The following is a 20,268-nucleotide window of genomic DNA, read 5'->3' on the forward strand; positions in this document are numbered from 1 at the left end:
GACAGTTTGATGTGATGGACGGGTTACATTTCAATTACTGGATAATTCAACTGTCCCTCCAACACAGTTTACCACCCCTGCAAAGCCCTAACTAAAACTGCCCTTTTTATGATCATTTGTGTCCTTCTTCTTCTTCCCAGTGTGCTGAAGGAAGTGTACCGGGCCTTCAATCCTAAAGCAGTGGTTTTACAGCTGGGAGCAGACACCATTGCTGGGGACCCAATGTGTTCCTTTAACATGACGCCAGTGGGCATCGGCAAGTGTCTGAAGTATGTCCTTCAGTGGCAATTGGCAACCCTGATTTTAGGAGGAGGTGAGTTCAAGGGGAAACCACCAAGAGAATTTGTCAGCCCTCCTCCACATTTTCTTGGCATAGAAGATATGTTGATTTTCTTGGATTGGGAAGTACTAACCTGCCTATGGCCCAGAAGCCTAACTATGAAATAGATTACCTCCACAGTTCAGCATAGACTCCGGCCCATCCCTAGTCAGCTTGACATGTGCTTTGATGCCCAGGCACTCTGAAGTTTGTTTGAATTCTTAAAAAAAAAAAAAGGTTAAAAGTAGAACATTTGCCTAACATACACAGACTCTGTGCTCAAACCTGAGCACTGAATAAAAAAGAAGCTGGGCAGTGATGGTGCATGCCTTTAATCCCAGCATCTGGGAAGCAGAAGCAGGTGGATCTCTGTAAGTTTGTGGCCAGCCTGGGCTACACAGTGAGTGCCAGGATAGCCAGGGCTATACAGAGAAATCATGTCTTGAGTAAACAAAACAAAAACAAAACAAATCAACAACCAAAAAACAAGAAGAAATTAGATTATAATTGAAGATGTCAGCCCCCAAAGACTGTGGGCCCTTCTGTCACAGTAGTCATTAAGTCATCATGTTTCCGAACATACCAATGAAATTCTATCTCTACTCACAATGAATAGCAAATACATGAATTAACTGAATACCTATGATGGATTCAAGAATTACTCCTTTCCCCTAAAGCATGATTTGTTCTAATGAAGCAAACTTGAGAGACCCATAGTCTCTTGAGCATTCATTCCTGCTTCCCTCTTACTGATATTTGCATTATTAAACTAACAGAATGCTAGGTCTGTTTGACAGAAGCATTTATGTGTTTAGAACGTTGCCCAACCTCAGTCACTTTATAGGTACCTTAGGATGGATCTTCTGTCTCTTCACCAGCCACAATATTTATTTCATTGGATCAATAAATTAGTATATCAAAATATGGTCAAGTGGATTGAGATTAAAATGCACATAGATACCATTAGGCACAGTGGCACATGTCTATAATCCCAGTACTTGGGAAATAGAATCAAGAGGATTGGGAGTTAAGGGCTATCATGGGCTACACAAGACCTTGTCTCAAAAAATGTATAAAAAATTGCATATATGTAGGCTAGAGACTGCTCAGTGGTTATGGACGCTTGCTACTCTTGGCAAAGGGCCAAGGTTCAGTTCCCAGCCCCATATGGCAGCTCAACTCTTTGTACCTCCAGTTACAGGGGATCTAATACCTCTTCTGGCCTCTGTGGGCACCCAGCATGTACATGGTATACATACATACATGGAGGCAAAATACTCATACAGATACAATTTTTGTAAAGAAATTAAATGCATATATGATGAACAAGCTAATAGTTTTATCAGCCTCTTGTAAAATCCAAGTCCAGGTAAATTCTGGGAAGGTCTTATGGAGGCAAGTAAGCACGCAGCACAACCTAGTCCTTTGACGTCTTCAAACCCCAGAGAGATCAAAATTAAAACTGATTGCAAGAGACACTCTCTTATGAGAAGCTGGCAAGAAATTTATTAACTTCATCTCCAGAAAAAGATAAAATTGATAAGCATTGCATGGCATATTACTTTCCTTAACAACACTAAGGATGGCGATTATGATACAGGTCCAGCTGGGGGAAAAAGACCTTTCTACAACAGACATCTGTTAGAATTTAACTTTTGTCTGAGGCTACAGCCTTCTTTTGAAGAGTCTATTAGCATTAGCTCAAGTCCTTTTGCTTTTTTAACCTAAAGCTTGGCTCTTGAATATGTAAGTATAACTCTTCTTACGCAATATGTGCATTCCTGAAAATGCCTGTGCATAAGTGAAATTTTTGCAAATGAAGTAATATTATGTGTATACTAGAGGCAGCATACTCCTTAAATAAAACCTATAGTGATTCTTTTTTAAATTAATAACTATGCCAAATAAGTCTGTCTTACAGACTAATTTTCCATGCCAGGAATGTTTCAAGTAATATCCAATCTGTATAGCTGAGATTCTCTGCTCTTATTAACACATAGACAATTTGTAGAGATGGCTGCATTCTCAAGCTTCATCAGAACGGTCCCACTGAGGCCTGAAAGACACACTCCAGAAACCCTAGCCTCCCTGGCCTTTCAAATAGTAGGAAGCTCAAGACAAGGGTAATGGCAGGTCCCAGTTTCTATATGTTAGCCCGGCGTAACAATGAATAGTGTCCTCTATTGCTCTTCAAAGCATACTCTTTTGGATGATAATGTATATGGTCACCCTACCTAAAATAGAGCTGCTTTTATATCCTTTGGTCTGCTCCGAGGTTAGGAAATCATCCCATTTTACGCTTATACTCTTGGAATTTAGCTAAAGGCCAATGTTCTAATGCTTGCATGGCAAACACATCCATTCAGCACAAAAATATGCTGATTATTAACCAGTGTAATATGGCTTCTGGGTGACTGTGACAGGACCTGACGCGATGGGTCAGGGTGTCAATCATCAGTCCCTTCCTCGTCTCACTGTCTTTGATCTCCGCCAGCAGGCCTGTGGTTTGTGGTGATATTAAAAGAAGGAAGTCTGTTTCTGTCAGCACTTTCCTTTTCTTTTTCCTGGATGCCTTCAGGACTAGATCTGCCAATAGCTTTAAAATACAAATCACAGCCAGCAGTCACTTTATAGAATTGTTGCAAAATTCATCTGAGAAACCATCACATTGGGTAGGTCACCTCCAGACATCTGAGTTCCAGGATTCTCAGTCTCACTAATGTCTCTTGGTGGAACTGAGATGCTTGGCTTCCTTGGATGCATATTTGCTAGGAGATGAGAGCCTCTTTAATCTGTGTTGCCCCTGAAATTACAAGTTCTCCTCTGTGCATGATCTGACTGCCCCCATAAAGTCTACCTACTAGGTGGTTTACAAATATCATTAAGGGATGTTTAAGTAAGATTCTGCAAATTGGAGTTGTCTTTTTAGACCTTTTATTAAAACAATCTTCTCTCCTTCCTCACCCCCTTCCCTCTCCTGTTCTGTGACTATTCTTTCCTAACTTCACAATTCTTGATGGAGACAGGAGGCTATAACCTTGCCAACACGGCTCGTTGCTGGACATACTTGACCGGGGTCATCCTAGGGAAAACACTATCCTCTGAGATCCCAGATCATGAGGTAAGTAAGGCTCTGACAAGTCCTCTCTTCTTTAAGGGGAAGAGCTGAGTCATTCTACCTAATCAAAATCACGTCCTCACCACTCAATACCGTTTTGTTGAGAGACACTTCAATAACAATAACACACTGTTTTGGCAGAATAGTGGACTCTTGTTCCAAAATAGCCAAGACCTTCTGCCTTTTTTTTAACAAAAGCTCTCAAAGGCCAACCAACTTTAATTTCTCAATTAATTACAGAGACTGTGGGAAGGGGTCACCTGTTCACACAAAGAACTCTTTGGAGTATGTGCATACTTTCAGCCCCCAGCCTCAAAAGGGAAGGGGCTCATTTTGAAATATACAAGCTAGGTTTGGGTCTGTTTTTAGGGATGCCATAGGTGTGATATGACACATATGTGACACATTTGGCGGTCATCCTCTTCTCTCAATTGTCTTTGACCAGTGTAAAGTTCAGGAACCATAATCACTAAGAAAGGCAGGTCTGGTGGGTTTCCAGCAATTAGAGGAACAGAGATTGGGGCTGGACCATCCAAACTGTGAAACGTATCATCTGAACCGTTGCCATTTTCTCTAGTCATATGAGATGGCCTTTACAAAGCCGAGACGTCTGTTTTAGTTTTCCCAAAACAAGTAATAAAAGCTGTCTGGGACCTGTGAGTGTGCTGATAATCACTAATTCGAAGGTGTACCCCATCTATTCCCACCTACTTCCAGCCCTGGCAGGGAACACATTATCACCAATGAGGGTAGAGCCACAAACCTCAGACTGTGTAACTGAAAATAACAAAGCAGTCTGTGAAACCCTCCTTCGCCAGCTATTTCCCAAAGATGAGGGATGATGCTTTGCTTGTAATGTTATGATGTCTGCCAAATGTGTGCTGTATACTTGAGAGCATTATGCTTTATGAAGTCTCTATTATTTTTTTTAAATTAGAAGTAACTTAAACTAATTTGCTTCCAATTTTCCTTCTAAACATAGGTGAGGTATATAATATGTAACTCAGAGAAACCACTCAATATGTCTAGAATACAAATAGAAGGCACGCTGTAATTTGAGACAATTTGCCAGTGTCAGGGTTAATGGAAGTCTCTTTTCTTGACTTGACTTGACTTACCTTTATTCAGTATTTGGAAGCTTAATGAAATAGAGAGGTAAGTGCTGTGAACAAATGTAATTGCTGTTATTGCTGTGGGACTGTCTCGGATTGCATTGTAACTTAGAGCACCGGGACTCTAAAAACTGATCAAGTTATGTCAGAAAGCAGCCATAAGCTGCAGAAGTCAGAATTGAGAGTGAGTGTTGTGTTCCTCAGAAACAAAAGCAAATCGAATGATTCATCTGTATTAAGAGAGTGATAAAATTTTAATAAACACGAATATTGCCTCTGGTACCTGGAGAAGCTATGCGTGTGAACAGATGTAGGTTTAGCCTTATAGATTGAGATGCTCTGCCTTTATATGGATTCATTCTGCAAGATTCAATGAGATGTAATGCATGTCAAGTGCCTGAGACACAGTTCGTGGCACCTAACAGACATCTCAGAAATGCAAGTTCTTACTTCCCTTTTGCGTGTTCCACACTTCTTATACCCAGATGTTTATGGCTCTGTCATTCATAAACTTGTCCAAACCCTTTGTGAATCCCTTCTGTCATATTTTTCTGTATAAGAGATATGAGTCATCCAAGAAGGAACAAAGAAGAAAATTGAAATGACAGTATTCTGGTACAATGAGATATCATTTTAATGAAAATTGCCAAAAATAGACCACACAGTATGAAGGCATATATAAGTTTTGTGTCACAATACACAATTGCGCACAGATATCCTTGTGGTCTTCTGCAATCGAATCAACAAATGGTAGATAAATAATGTTTTCTGTGTATCCAATATGCGCTAGGAAGTGTACTACTCTCGGTGTCTTAAAAATGCAAAGGTGAGGAAGACCTTATCCCCAGTCTCATGTGGCTGGAGAGGGAAACTATGCGCACATAATGATAAGGCAGAGCAGAGCAGAGCAGGAGCTCTAAGGCCAGGCAGACATGTTCCCACACACCTATAATCCCAGCAGTCTGGCCTCTATGCAGCAGGAGGGTGAATTTGAAGCCAGTTTGAGCTACATAGCAACTTCCAGGCCAGGCTGGACCATTTAGGAGGCTTCGTCTCAATTAAAAACAAACAAACAAACAAACAAAAAACAACAACAACAACAACAAAAAAACAAGGTCGGGGCTGAAGAGATGGCTCAGTGGTCTCAACCTCTGAAGACACCCAGACACCCATGTGGTATCTTAAAACCATCTCTAAGTTCAGTTCCAGGGGATCTGACACATTCTTCTGGCCTCCATGGACACCAGACATGCCAATGGTGCATAGACACACGCCAGCCAGACACCCTTACACATAGTGTTTTCAGAGTAACCAGAAGATAGGAGGAACAGTGACTAAGGGGATGTGCATCAACTATGAAGGGAGCACAGAGCAGAGCACAAAATCCTCTGCCCTCCGGGAGCCAAAGAGACTTGAGAAATACAGTCAGCACAGTCACAAGGTCAAGCTATTGCAACAGTCAGCTATGGCCCAGCTGACCTCCTCGCTATCTCTGCTCTCATTCTTGGACTTTGTTCATCCATCTCCTAGGATAATAGTCATCCTCCTCCTCCTCCAAACGCCCTTTCCCCCTTCTGCACTGTCTTCCTAGGCCTAGCTGCAATCCCCGTGACTTTCAAAGCCCTTTAGCCTAAATCAACCAAGCCCTTTTGAGTATTCCTTTACTTCCTCATTCATTTACCAATGCATGTGGCCCCTACTACTTTCCAGAACAGTCTCAGATCTGGATTCAGATACACACAAACAAGGTAAACCCAGTGTCCTCAAAAATACTGCCCTCTAATTGGGGCAACAAAGCAGTGTGTTCAAATCCAGGACAGTCAGAGAGCCAAAGTGAACTCTTAACAGATCATGGAACTAAATTGACAGTGGCGGTGCACAGCTGTAAACCCAGCACTCAGCGGGCGGAGGCAGGAGGATCACAAGTTCAAGGCTAGCTTGAGACCCTGAAACTTTGAACTGAATAATCCAAACTGATTGAGAGAGTGCTAGGTGATGAAGAGGAGGGTCTCCACAGCACACAAAGGGGACAGAAGGTGGAAAGAACAGTAAGAATGGACTGTGTGTGTGTATAACACAGAATAAATACATAAGAGAATGAGAACACTTGGGGCTTTAGTGGGAACTGTGACCAGATATGAAGAGCCTTAAATGCTGCACAGGTGAGCCCCCCCCCAAAAAAAGATAAACTTAATTTTTAGAAAGCTACTTTGGGGCTGGAGATGGTTCCATGGTTTTAAAAAAAGCACAGGCCCTCTGGATAAGTGAGACAGTGGATTAGCTTGAACTGTTTGGGAGGCATCCAGGCAGTGAGACCAGGACCTGTCCTTGGTGCATGAGCTGGCTTTTTGGAGCCTAGGGCCTGTGCTGAGACACTTTGCTCAGCCTGGGTGTAGGGAGGAGGGGTCTGGACCTGCCTCAATTGAATCTGCCAGGCTGGGCTGACTCCCCAGGGGAGACCTTGTCCTGGAGGAGGTAGGAATGGGGGGAGGATTGGGGGGGGGAGGATGAGGGGTGGGAGGAGGGAGGACAGGGGAATCTGTGGCTGATATATAAAATTAAATTATAAAATAAAAATATTTTTTAAAAAGCACTTGCTATTCTTAGAGAGGACCCAGGTTTGGTTCCCAGCACCCACATGGTAGCTCATAACTGCCCATAACTCCAATTCCAGGGAATATGACACCTTCTTCTGACCTCTACAGGTAACAGGCATGCATGTGGTACATACATGCAGGCAAAAACACATACATGTAAGTTAAGATAAATAAATCTAATATTTTAATTGAAAAGCTTATTTGTTAGAAAGTAGAAGGTAGATTGCTAAGGGAATAAACTTGAAAAGTCATACAACTAAGTTAAAAGTTTCAGGTTTACTCCTAGAACATTTAGTCACAGTGTTTGTGAGCAGAAGCATTACAGATTTGGGTTGTTTTGTCTTGTTTTTTGAGACTTTATAACTAACAACTATATATAAAGAATGAGATTTCCTGTGGATGGAACAGTAATCTAAATACAATTCATTTGTTTCAAATATACCTTCTACATATAGTTTGAAGATAACTTTACAGAATTTTTAATTATTTCTTGCATGAAACAATGTAAGGTATGGTCATTACCACTTCTGATATCAGATTAACATGAAAAAGTTTTAGATTTGGGAGCATTTTGGATTTCAGATTGAAGATTCTCAAACTATACAGTTTTTCTGGTCACCCATGTTTGGTTGTCTATTTTAGTTTTCTGTGTTTAGCAAAATGTTAAAGCACCCAACTAACCGGCATTCCTTCATTAAATAAATAAATAAGCAAGCAGGTATTTGAATAATATTTGTCAACATTCTCCTAAGAGATTTGTGTTTTCAAGATGGGAGAAATAGAAACATACTATAGTCTCTCTGGGAGCATAAGTCAACCCATAGCACCAACTTCCTGTCTTTTTCAAGAAGTGCCATGTATCCAAAGCATCAGAAAGCCATCTATCCCAAGGAAAGGTCTATATTGTCATACAGGGAAGGGATCTGAAAAAGCAAGCCCAACACAGATTCTACAAGCATTTAGGGGTGTCTCTTGGAGCATAACCTCATGCAATATCAAATGGATGATGACATAAAGCCAGCAATCAGGAATTGGGAGGCCAGGCTGGCCAGGCAAGCATGGGGTAGAGACATCACAATGGGGAAAACTTGAGAGAAATGGAGCATGCATGTGTGACTGGGCCCTGAAACTCTACCCTGGGGGAGCCCAAGCACGACAGGAACCCATAAGAAGGCAGTACATGGATAAGTAGCACTATTACATGGAAAAATAGTCTGTAATCTAGTTTTACTATTTTGATCACATGTTTCAATAAAGCAGTTTTATGTACAGGTTGAGCCTTTTTAATCCAAAAATCTGAAATTTGAAGTAACTTTTTGAGCGCCAACTTAATACACATAATCATCAGGTTTACTAACAAAAAAATACTCTACTTCACCAGATTGCTTTGATAAAATGGTTAGGAAATTATCTTTTTCATATTAAGAAATACATTTAGCTATTAAAATAAATTGATTTATATACAAATTGATGTTACTAATATAAACATCTTTTGATATAATCCACCAAATTTATATGTATTTATTTGTGAGTAATAATGTCTTAATAGTTAATCTAATCCTTGAGCCCATTTACTTATATAGTCTTAAATTTCAAATTTTAACTTAAACTCTATAATAATCAGGCCTTACATTAATTTTGTTAACTTTATTCTTGTTATTTCATGATACTGATTTTTTTGTGCATGGAATATCCTAAGTAATTTCTAATTGTTTGTTGTAGAATATATATATATATATATATATATATATATATATATCTTAAGTAGAATATTGATCTTTAATAATATAACCTTGCTCCTTGATTTTTGGAATTACTTGGCATGTTCCTTGTACATGAGCATGCCATCTATGAATTTAGAATTTTAAGTCTCTATATACATTCTCCTTCTACAAAGCTTTTATTTCTTTTTTTCTTGTCTTACTGTACTGATTGTAACTGTGGGTTAAATCATCAGCACAGTGTTGAGTGGGAATACTAAGTGAACATCCTTATCTTTGTTTGTTCCTATTCAAAGAGAGAAAGCACTTAATTTTTCCCTGTAAAGTGTGATGTTAACCATAGTGGTTTTTTTCCAAGCATGTTCTTTATTAGGAAAAGAAAGTTCTCCTCTATTTCTAATTAAAGATGTTTTTCGCACAAATGAATATAGAATTTTGTTAAATGCTTTTTTCTTCATCTACTAAAATGATCATCTAGCATCCATTATTCTGTTAGAACAGTGACTTGCACTAACTTTTTTCATGTAAAATAACTGCATTCCTGGGATAAGACCTACATGGTCATGATGTGTTATCTTGTTTATTTAGTTTGCTGAAACTTGGTCAAGGGTTATTGTGTCTTGATGAGGAATGCTGGCCTGTTGTTTGCTTGCAATGTATTTATCTGGTTTTGATACCAGAACAATAGTTATCTGTTTGTTTGTTTGTTTGTTTGTTTTTCGAGACAGGGTTTCTCTGTGTAGTTTTGATACCTGTCCTGGATCTTGCTCTGTAGACCAGGCTGGCTTCGAACTTGCTCTGTAGATCCACCTGGCTCTGCCTCCTGAGTGCTGGGATTAAAGGCGTGCGCCACTGCCACCTGGCAACAATGGTTATCTTATAATCATTACTTGAAAAAATTTCCCCTCTTCTTCTGTTTTCTGAAAGAGTTTGTGTAAGATGGATATTATAGCTTTCTAAACTGTTAAATAGAATTCACTGGTTTTGAAAACCTCTGAGCCTAGACTTTCCTTTATAGGACAGTTTTGATTTGTAATATTTTATAGCTGTTAAAATTGATGATCATTTCTTGATTCCACATTGGCAATTTGTCTTTCAAGGAATTTATTCCTTTACACGTTATTATTGTTTCAAATGTCTAAAGATCTGTAGGGATGCCCCTTCTCTCGCTCGCGGTACTGACAACTTCTATTTTTTGTTGTTATTATTATTTTAACTCATGGTCTATCAAGTTCCCTGAAGTGAAGTTTTCCCTTTTTCTGTACATGCCCATGTCTGTGTGTGTGCACCTAGGACTGTGGATACACGTGAATGTTTAAAAATGTGTGTGGAAGTGGGTGTTTGATGGTAGGTGTCTTTCTCACTTACTTTGCGCCATGTTTTTTCGAGACGGGGGTCTCTGTCTGAACCTGCGACTGATTGGCTAGTCTGACTGGCCAGCGAGCCCTAGAGATCCTATTGTCTCTGCCTCCCCAACACTGCCTTGTCAGTACACAATGGCTTTTACCCAGATACTGGAGATCAAGCATGGGGCTTCATGCTTACCTGGCAAGCAATTTACCACCAGCCCCTGCCTTTGTCTGTGTGTAAGACAAGGCTGCACGTAACCTAGGATAACCTATAACCTGCTATGTAGCTGAAGATGACTTTGAATTCTTGACCCTCCTACCACCCCCTCCTGAGTGGTGAAATTACAGGTATGTGTCAAATGTCAGGCTTGTAGGGCTTTTTGCTTTTTTAGAGAACTAGCTTTTCATTTCATAAACTTCATTTTTCTTTGCAGTTTCTTTATTTCTGTTATTTTTCTCCCTTGTCCTTTTTCTGTGTTGTTTTTAGTTCTTTTTCTTGTTTCTTATGATAGAAACCTAGTCATTGGGCCAGGTGAGATGGTACATGCCTTTAATCCCAACACTTGGGAGGCAGGGCAAATGGATTTCTGTGACTTTGAGGTCATCTGTACAGTAAGTTTCAGGCCAGGCTAGATAGTGAGAACATGTCTCAAAACTTAGCTCATTGATTTTTAACACTTTTGTCTAATATGAGCATTTTGAGCTATCGATTTCTATGTACGCACCAATTTAGCTGCTTCTCACAAATTTTGATACATTTTTTAAATTTTTCATGTGATGCAAAAATATTTTCTCCTTTAACATATGACTTAGTTTCAAATATAGAGGCTTTGTTTTAATTGACTCTCAAATATTTAATAGCTTTTCCATGTAGTTATTTTGCTAATTTCCTTAAAATAAGAATAATAAATTCACTTCGTCCTACTGTAAATAACAAGTTTTGATGAAAAAGAACTATTTTCTGAGACTTAAAGAAATTCCAGGAGAAGAAATGCTGTCATTATAGACGTCCACCCATCTCTTCACTTCTGGCTTAGCTCATTTCCCATCATGCTCTTCTTTCAATCTACGCTGACACTGTCCTAGTTAAAGTATATGCCAGAAGTGCAGCTTTGCGGGTGAAAGGAAGGAAGGCTTAGCTGGAAAGGGAAGGAATGCTTTAATAATCTTTTCTGATAATTGTGTGGATTCCTTGAATGCGCCAAAACTCTACAGATGGTAGTTTCTTTAAGGCTAATGTAGTATGGAATCTGAAAGCATCTCAATGAACTTTTATATACTGTTAGGTTAAATCTGTATGCTGAGTGGATAGTTAACCCCTCTAATATATAGTATTTGGAAAATATCAGTTCACTGAGTTATAAAAACATTCAAAATGTTCACACATTTTATGCAGTATGAAAAACCATGGATATCATCATTGAATTCACTGGAGGAAGCTTGAGTTTCGAAACGCTGTCGAGCTCACAGTGGCAGAACCAAGTTTGCAGAAACCGTAGTTTCACTCAAACCCATGAATGTGTTATCATTGGCAACAAACATGTCAGTTGTTTACCATAAAATTATAGGCTCACTTCATGTTTTAGAAAACATTTGACAGATATCCAAATATTTAATCATAATATTCAATCACGATAATCCATCAGTTCTTTTGGGCAAGAATAGTATTCCATGAAGATTTAATCACAGATGAGCTTTACCTCAAGGCAACTGTCGCACTACAGTCTATACCAGAAGCACCTCATCATACTGCCTATTTGGTCACACAGAATACCAAATCCGGCAGCAATTTTTTGTTTGTTTGTTTGTTTGTTTGTTTGTTTGTTTTTGAGACAGGGTTTCTCTGTGTGTCCCTGGCTGTCCTGGAACTCACTCTGTAGCCCAGGCTGGCCTCGAACTCACAGAGATCTGCCTGCCTCTGCCTCCCGAGTGCTGGGATTAAAGGCATGTGCTGCCATCGCCCGGCCAACAGCAAGATTTAATAAAACTAACAATTTTAGTGCTCCACCAAGACATTCTCAAGTAAAGCTGGACTTTTTGAGTATGAGTTTATGGTAGGAAACACGACAGTCCCCAGTGGTATGCTTGTGCTACTGACTTAATCCGTGCATGATGCCAACAATTTTCTTCGCCATTGCTTTTGGACTGCCATGGGAGTATGAACAACATTGTTCAAAGATAAACCATAAGCTTCAAACAAGTTATTGAGCATTTTGGATATTGGAGCAGCACTTCTGCTTGTTTCCAGTCATTCACATAAAAGGAAGTCTTCTGCCAAGATTATTTAGTACTGTTACCACGTGATATAGGCAGAACAGCAGGTCAAGCCATGCTGACATGGGTCTCTGTTGGTAAGAATACAATTCAGAAATGGATTGCTATCTAAGTTTCCATGCTCGCAGTTAAATCTTTTAATCAACAAGCTACTGAGCCATTGAGAAAGACAGTGTCTTGAGTATTTTCACTAACTTTTCTTCCACTAGGAGTGAGCAGTGTCAATTGGTCAAGGCTTTATTGGCCTCTGAGCTTGAGACCTGAAGTTCTCCAATCAATAGATGACTTATTCATAAGATGCTTCAGTGACTTTTTCAGTTCTAGTTCAAAAAGTGGTAACAAGCAATGTTTACTGTTTAATTATTTTTTTCTATTAAGTTGGGGTTGCACTATGTAGACCTGACTGATCTGGAACTTGCTATGTAGACCAGGATGGCCTCAAATCTGCAACAGTACCTGTCTTTGTCTCATGAGCTACCATGCCTAGCAATTTTTAGCTTTAATGAGCTTATGATATCCACACTTAAAATACTCAACTCTTAACCAGGCATGGTAGCTCACACCTAGAATCCAAGCACACAAGAAGCTGAGGCAGGAGGACTGCTTCGAGTTCAGCTTCAGCCTGGGCTACACAGCCAGTTCTAGGCTATCCTGGGCCAATGACTCAGATTCTGTTTCAAATATATATGTGTACACACACACACACACACACACACACACACACGTTCATTTTGCTTTATGGATGGTCTGAAAATGCTATAACTTAAAGGATGAATTATAGATATTCAAAAAATCTGTCTCATATGAAACTATATGGTAAATCAGTAACACCGAATAACTTTCACTATATTCCATTTCTTACTTATAATTTCCCCCAGTTTCTGTGAAGTAAATCCCTTCCTTCCATGAGTCAGACCCCTCACTGATGCTTCCGTTTCATCATCTTGGGCTTCTATAAAAATAGATGTTGCAGCATTGGTTTGAAAAAGCAATGCTTTTCATCTTCCTTTGTTCAGCCAACAACAGCACAGTAGGGGGACTTCAGTTCACAACAGTTTATTACATATTTCTAAAGAACTAGAAAAGAGGAATTGGAATGCTCTCAGTACAAAGAACTGATGAGTGTTGAAGGAGATGAAAACGCTAATTACCCTTATTTTATCATTACACATTGTATCAGATTATAACACCACTGTGCCTATAAATATATACTACTATTATCTGTCCATTACAATTTTAAATTAACATTTTAAAAATATAATATGTAAACAGTAATCACGGGATATATTAATGTCTGTCCCTTTGAAAAAAAACAGCTATTTTTTTTTTTTACCATATAATCTAGCAATTACATTCCTGGGCATTGTTCCCAGAGAAATGAAAACTTACATTCACATAAACTAGAAATAAATAGTCCAAACTGGAAGCAAGCCAAATGTCTTATAATATATAGATGGTTAAATAGACTATGATCTATCTGTGCTGTGGAATATTATTCAGCAATAAAAACCAATGAACTACTGATGTATGGAATAACTTGGATGAGCCTAAAGGGAGTTACACTGATCAAAAAATAGCCACTCTGACCTAAAGATCTGACATAAAATTGTACTACAGCGTCATAGTAACAAGTACAGCATGGCATTAGCACAAAAGCAAAACTACAGACCAACGGAACAAAACTGAGGACCAGAAAGAAACTCATACAACTACAGCCACCGAATCTTTGGCAAACTGTTAAAAAACATATTGTAAAAAAGACAGGCTATTTACTAAGTGGTATTTGGTAAACTGGATATCCACATATAAAAGAAGGAAATTATATTGGTATTGTTCATCCTATACAAAAATCAATTAGAAATGGATCAAAGACCTTAATGATAAACCTGAAACTCATAAACTACTAGAGAAAAACATTAAGTAAGACATTTCAAAATATAGGTATAGGCAAGAACTTTCTCAAAAGAATTCCAGTAGCACAAGAACTAGCCCCAAGAATTGAAAAATGGGATTACATAAAATTATGAATCCTCTCCACAACAAAGTAATAATCACCAGGACCTGAGTTTTATCCTCAGTGCCCACATAAGAAGCCAAATATGATGGCACACATGTGTAGTTCCAGCAATGCAGATCCCTGGGTCTCTCGCTGGCCAGCCATCCTAGCCAATCATTGCATCCCAAGTCCCAGTGAAAGGCTGTCTCAAAAATACAGGGTGCACAGCTACAAAGGAATGATACCCAAGGTTGACCTCAAGCTCACACACACACACACACACACACACACACACACACACACACACACACGAATCTATACATATACACCAAAAGAAATGCAAATGTCCAATATATATTATGAAATTGTTTGATATCTTTAGGGAGCAGGAAAATGCAGTTTAAAACTTTTTTGCAATTCTATCTCACTCCACTCAGAATGGTTCTCATCAAGAAAACAAATAGGAACAAATGCTGGTGAGGATATGGGTGATAAAAATATAAACAGGTGTAATCAATGCAGAAATCAGTATGGAAGTCCCTTTGAAAACTTGGAAATACAACTACCATATGGCCGAGATTGATATGCCACTCCTGCATGTACAGCCAATGGACCCTAAATCAGCATACCACAGCAATACTTGCACACCCATGTTTGGAGGTAGTCTATTCACAAGAGCCAAAATACTCGTCGATAAAGAAAATGTGGTGTATGTGTACAAAGGATTGTATTCAGCTGTAAAAGAGAAAGAAATTATAACACGTGTAACAAAGAGGATGGAACTGGTGATCTTTATGTGAAGTGAAACAAACCAGACTCATATATAATGTTTTCTCTCATGCATAATCTAAATTTAAATTTAAATATGCATGTACGTACATACACACATCCATACATACATACATACATATGTCATGGGAGCAGGGATCTGTAAAGGAGAGAGATCTAAAGGGAGTGGAGCAAAGAAAAGTTAATGGAATACATCTGACATGAAAACAGAAGGAAGGAAGAAACCAGCAGAAGAGGGCATCCCAGGGAGAACAAATAAGAACAAAGTACAGCGCACGCCTTTAATCCCAGCACTCGGGAGGCAGAGCCAGGTGGATCTCTGTGAGTTCGAGGCCAGCCTGGTCTACATAGTGAGTTCCAGGACAGGCACCAAAACTACACAGAGAAATCTTGTCTTGAAAAAAAAAAAAAAACAAAGAATAATTATATATATATACATATACGTGTGTGTGTGTGTGTGTATAAAAATGTCACACTGAAACTCACTAGATTCTATACTAATTAAAGATAATAAAATAAAGTAAAAAATGCCATATAGTATGTGATTCTTTTTATATCATGTCTAAATGATAAAAAAATCATAGAAATGAAAATCATACTAATGATTTCCATTGATGAGAGATGGAGTGGGGCAAAGGAGACTTCTGTGGGGGTGGATGGATGCGGTATTCTGACTGTGTGATGGTTACACCAGTCTCTACACATGGTAAAATTACGTAGGAGTCAAGGTGCTGTTTTCTTTCAATCTTCCTATGTCATTATATTTAAACATTTTTTTTTTTTTTTTGGCTAGGAATAGAACCCAGTGCCTCAGAATACCACTGGGTTGTCATTGTAGTTTAACTAAGTTTTTATTTCTGAATATAATTTTATTTTAATGTATTATGCCAATCTCTGTTCTTTAGTTTAAACATTTAGACCATTTTTTAGAGTTGCAAGAATGTTTTTTATTTTATTATTATTATTATTATTTGTGTGTGCATGTATGCCTTCAAGTTTGTTTTATTGGTACAGAACTCTAACTCATTAGCTGTCTGCTGTCCCCCTCTGCCTCCCCCACACACTTTTTTTGCCTCCCCCCCACACTTTTTTTTCCAAGACAAGGTTTCTCTGTGTAGCCCTGGCTGTCCTGGAACTCACTCTGTAGACCAGGCTGGCCTCGAACTCAGTCACCTGCCTCTGCTGGGATTAAAGGCTTCTGCTACCACACCTGGCCTGCTGCTGTTTTCTAGACCATTTTTGTAGGTTTATTTTTATTTCAAAAGTTACTGTCTGAAGACATAAATACAAATCAGAAAACAGTACCATTGGGAATGATTTTTAATTGTAGTTGTTGACATGTCAGAGCTTAACTCTGCCATTTTGGTTTGTTTTACTCTGTTCTATTCTTCCTCCTGTCTTCATGTTGTTGTTGGTTTTCCAGCCAGCAAACAAACTGTGTAGTTCTGGCTGCCCTGGAACTTGCTCTGTAGACCTCTGCCTCCTGAGTTCTGGGATTAAAGGCATGCTCTGCCACACCCAACCTCATGTATGCTATTGTTAAAGAATGTTATTTTACCTGTTTAGCGGTCAGTTTGTATAGATTTTGTAGCATTTGGTTTGCTTACTAGGTTACATACACATAGACAGCAACACAGTCTTCCTGTGTTGCTATTTAGCCACTTTGAATGAAGAAAACTTACTCCCTCTACGTTCTTCTAGCCTCTTTCCTTTGTAACATAAAATAGTTTCTATGAATCGATTGAGAACATATCAGATAGTACTATAATTTTTATTTCAACCATTAAGCATTAATTTCATTCTCTCTTCCTTCCATGTGCTCAACTATTTCTTCTTTTGCATTTTTCTTTCTATTTAGAGAGCATCTTCTCCATTCTTTTAGAGCAGGTCTGGTAACAAATTCTCTTTATTTTTCTTCATCTGAGAGTGTCCTGATTTCCCTTTTGCTCTCAAAGGATATTTTCACTGGGTATAGAAATGTATGTTGGCAACCCTTTTATTTAAGCAAATGTGCCTCTTGTATCCATATCTTTGGATGAGGAATCCCCTGTCATTCAAGCTATTATTCCCACGTGAGTAGTACATGATTTCCCTCTAACTGCTTTCAGATTTTTTTCTTTGTTTTTATACTGCTACCTTCTTTCTTTCCTTCTCCTCTGGAACTCTGATGGTCTCGCCCCGCTAACCTGAGCCATTTTTCCCAGCCTATTTTCTCTGTTCTTGAGCCTGCACACTACCTTGCTTTCAAGTTCACCAATTCTTTCTTCTGTCATCTCAATTACTCTATTTGGCTCATCTATTATGTTTATTTGGGTTATTGGATTTTTTTAGTTCTAAAATTTCCATTTGTTTATTATTTTCTTGTATCACTAATTGGTTTTTTCTTTTTGTTTCTAGTGTGTTTAGAGATGCTAGCTGAAACATTTTTTTGATGACTGCCTTAAAGTTCTTATTAAACCATTCTGCCATGTTCCTTATCTTAGTATTGACATTCTCGTTGTAATCGAACATTTGCTGATTATCTTTATAGCTAATGAACTTTTCTTGAGACTTTTAGGTTTTGAATCTCATTTTATAAAATTATGGCAACACTGAACTCTACTGTGATGGACGGCAATTTTGTGCTTGAGTGCCAAATGCCTAAAATCTGACTCTTCAGTGATTATTCTCTCATTTCAGTACTAGAATTCTCTCTATTTCTTCATGGTTTTGAATGGTTCCTTAAACTTTCAAAAAATTTATTATAAGGATTAGTCTTCTAGAAGCTAATTTCATCATTAACAGAAGGCAGTAGTCCAATCTTATTATCCATTGTATACTTTTTCATACCTTTTGAAGTCTCCCCACACATATACGACATTTTAAAAAGCTAACTGTTTGTAGTTACACCACCCAACGGAAACTGTGTTTATTTATCTGCTAGGTGTGCTTTCGTTGGTCACCTCCAGAAAGGAATCATAGTACCATAATGTGTACTAGACAATTAACAAATTGTTTAACAGACATTTGCCTAAATTTCTTCATCCATCAAATGGAGGTTAGTATGCAATGAAACGTATTGTTGCAGATACTATGCTTTGCAAAGGTAGCTGAAGGAGAGTAAGCACTCAACACATTTTAGAAGACAGTTCAATCAGGAGAGCATCCGCCATGTAAACATGAGGTCCTGAGTTCAAGCCCCAGAACCCATGCAAAAAGCCGTGTGTGGTAGGGAGCACATGGTGGAGACAGGTGGCGACAGGAGGAGACAGACAAATCCCTGGGAATCGCTGGCCAGCCTACTGAGTCAATCTCAGGTCCCAGTGAGAGATCCTGCTTCAAAACATAGGTAGACGGCTCCTGAGGAATGACACCCAAGATTGATTTCTGGCCTGAACACACAAACATCCGTACATTTTTGCACCTACACAAAAGTAAATAAATTTTAGATGTTAATATTGCTAATAAAACTGACAAGCCAGCCATGGTGGCACTTGCCTGTACTTTCAGCATTTAGGGAGCTGAGTGAGGCAGATGGATTGTGACTTTGTAGCCAACCTGAGCTTATAAAGAGAGTTCCAGGCAACTCTACATTACATAGTGAGGCCCTGTCTAAAAACAAAGAAACAAAAAACACATTAATAAAATTCCTCTCAACCAAGGACCTGTTTCTTCTCGTGTTTCGATGCTGATTCTCTGGTAGCCAGTGAATACCTATTGTAGAAACTGAACATGGTGCTAAACTAGATGTGTTATAAATTTAGCCAAATTCCCTTAGTAAAACGACAGCTCGTGGACTAAAACATTAAATACATATCTAAATGAAATATTATCACCTTATGTAAACAAAGATAGCTTTAAGGGAAGACAAATGCTAGAACGTGAATATTTGAATTTATGTTTTATCAAGTATTCAGGGAGCTATCCTGTTACCCACAGACTTTATATAAGTAGGATTTTTGAAATTTTAATGAGAAGAGAGCCTAACATTAATTTTGAAATTTTATTTGTGTGTGTGTGCATGTGTGTGGTGGGAGGGTGTGTGCCCTAGTGGGCATGTGGAGGTGAAAGGACAACTTTGTGGGCCTGAGTATTTCCTTCCGCCTTCATTTATATTCCAGAGATCAAACTAGAGTCATGAGGCTTGCTTTTACTGACTGAGCCACCTTGCTGGCCCCTTAACATTCAGTAAGCACCAATTAGTTATATAGATGCTTGCTCCTTCGCATATATTCATCCATGTCTTTTCATGCATGTGTCATAGCAACGCTGGCAGGTAGGCATTATCATCTTTTACTGACAGGAAAAGTAACTTGCCAAGGATCAGCAGTAAAATATCGGTGCTACAACTGAAACCCAAAGCTGTCACATTTTGCAGCTTATCCTCTTTTCTCTGATAGGCCCCAGGATTTTGGTGTAAAGAATACATGGCGGAAAAACACACATTTGCTGAACATGTCCTAGTGGCCAGACTGTGTGCATTACTTTTCAGTTCTTTAGCCTGACAATAATCCTAGAGAAGAAATAGAATGGTCATTTTACATCTAGTGTGTGCTTGATGCTACATTGGAGCTTATATAAATTACCCCCCATAGTCTCCTCACAGCCCAGTGAAAAGTGTTATCCAGACAACTACGAAGAAGCTGATACTAGCCTTCACCACACTTGCCTGCTACTTCAGGAAGCCCTGCAGGACACTTTTCTTATCAGCATTATAGAACACGCATTCCATAAAACTTGATTTTTTTTTTTTTTAGCTGCAGACTAGAAACACAAAGGTCTATCCATGTCAGTGTTTTTGGCCCTTTGGCCCTGGACCCCTTCGAGAATCTCATGGCTCCTCTTCCCAGATAAGCACTTAAATACATACAGTTTGGGTACAATTTCAGAGCATCTAGTAACTTCCTAAAACACATTAATGGAATCTTTGTTTAAAATGAGCAGAAACCTGCTTGGAAGAAGAGAGTAAGTCCTAGTAAATACGAATGCATGTTAGTACTTCATTGTTGAGCTA

General features: G+C 38.8%; 1 protein-coding gene and 1 long non-coding RNA gene across 3 annotated transcripts in view; one reads left to right on the forward strand and one right to left on the reverse strand.

Moving 5' to 3' along the window:
- Hdac8 (histone deacetylase 8) overlaps nucleotides 1-20,268 on the forward strand; it is a 219,160-nt gene that overhangs the window by 97,428 nt on the left and 101,464 nt on the right. Inside the window, exons 8-9 of one of the 2 annotated variants that reach the window (XM_006996047.4) lie at nucleotides 141-313; nucleotides 3,346-3,440. In XM_006996047.4, the coding sequence (XP_006996109.1) occupies nucleotides 141-313; nucleotides 3,346-3,440 (268 nt within the window). Of the gene's footprint in view, nucleotides 1-140; nucleotides 314-3,345; nucleotides 3,441-20,268 lie in introns of those variants that run through there. The other variant, XR_013047960.1, reaches the window with a different exon arrangement.
- LOC143270723 (uncharacterized) overlaps nucleotides 1-20,268 on the reverse strand; it is a 74,312-nt gene that overhangs the window by 46,743 nt on the left and 7,301 nt on the right. The gene's annotated exons all lie outside the window — the stretch shown is intronic.

Source organism: Peromyscus maniculatus, chromosome X (genome assembly GCF_049852395.1).
Source record: "Peromyscus maniculatus bairdii isolate BWxNUB_F1_BW_parent chromosome X, HU_Pman_BW_mat_3.1, whole genome shotgun sequence".
Taxonomy (NCBI): Eukaryota; Metazoa; Chordata; class Mammalia; order Rodentia; family Cricetidae; genus Peromyscus; species Peromyscus maniculatus.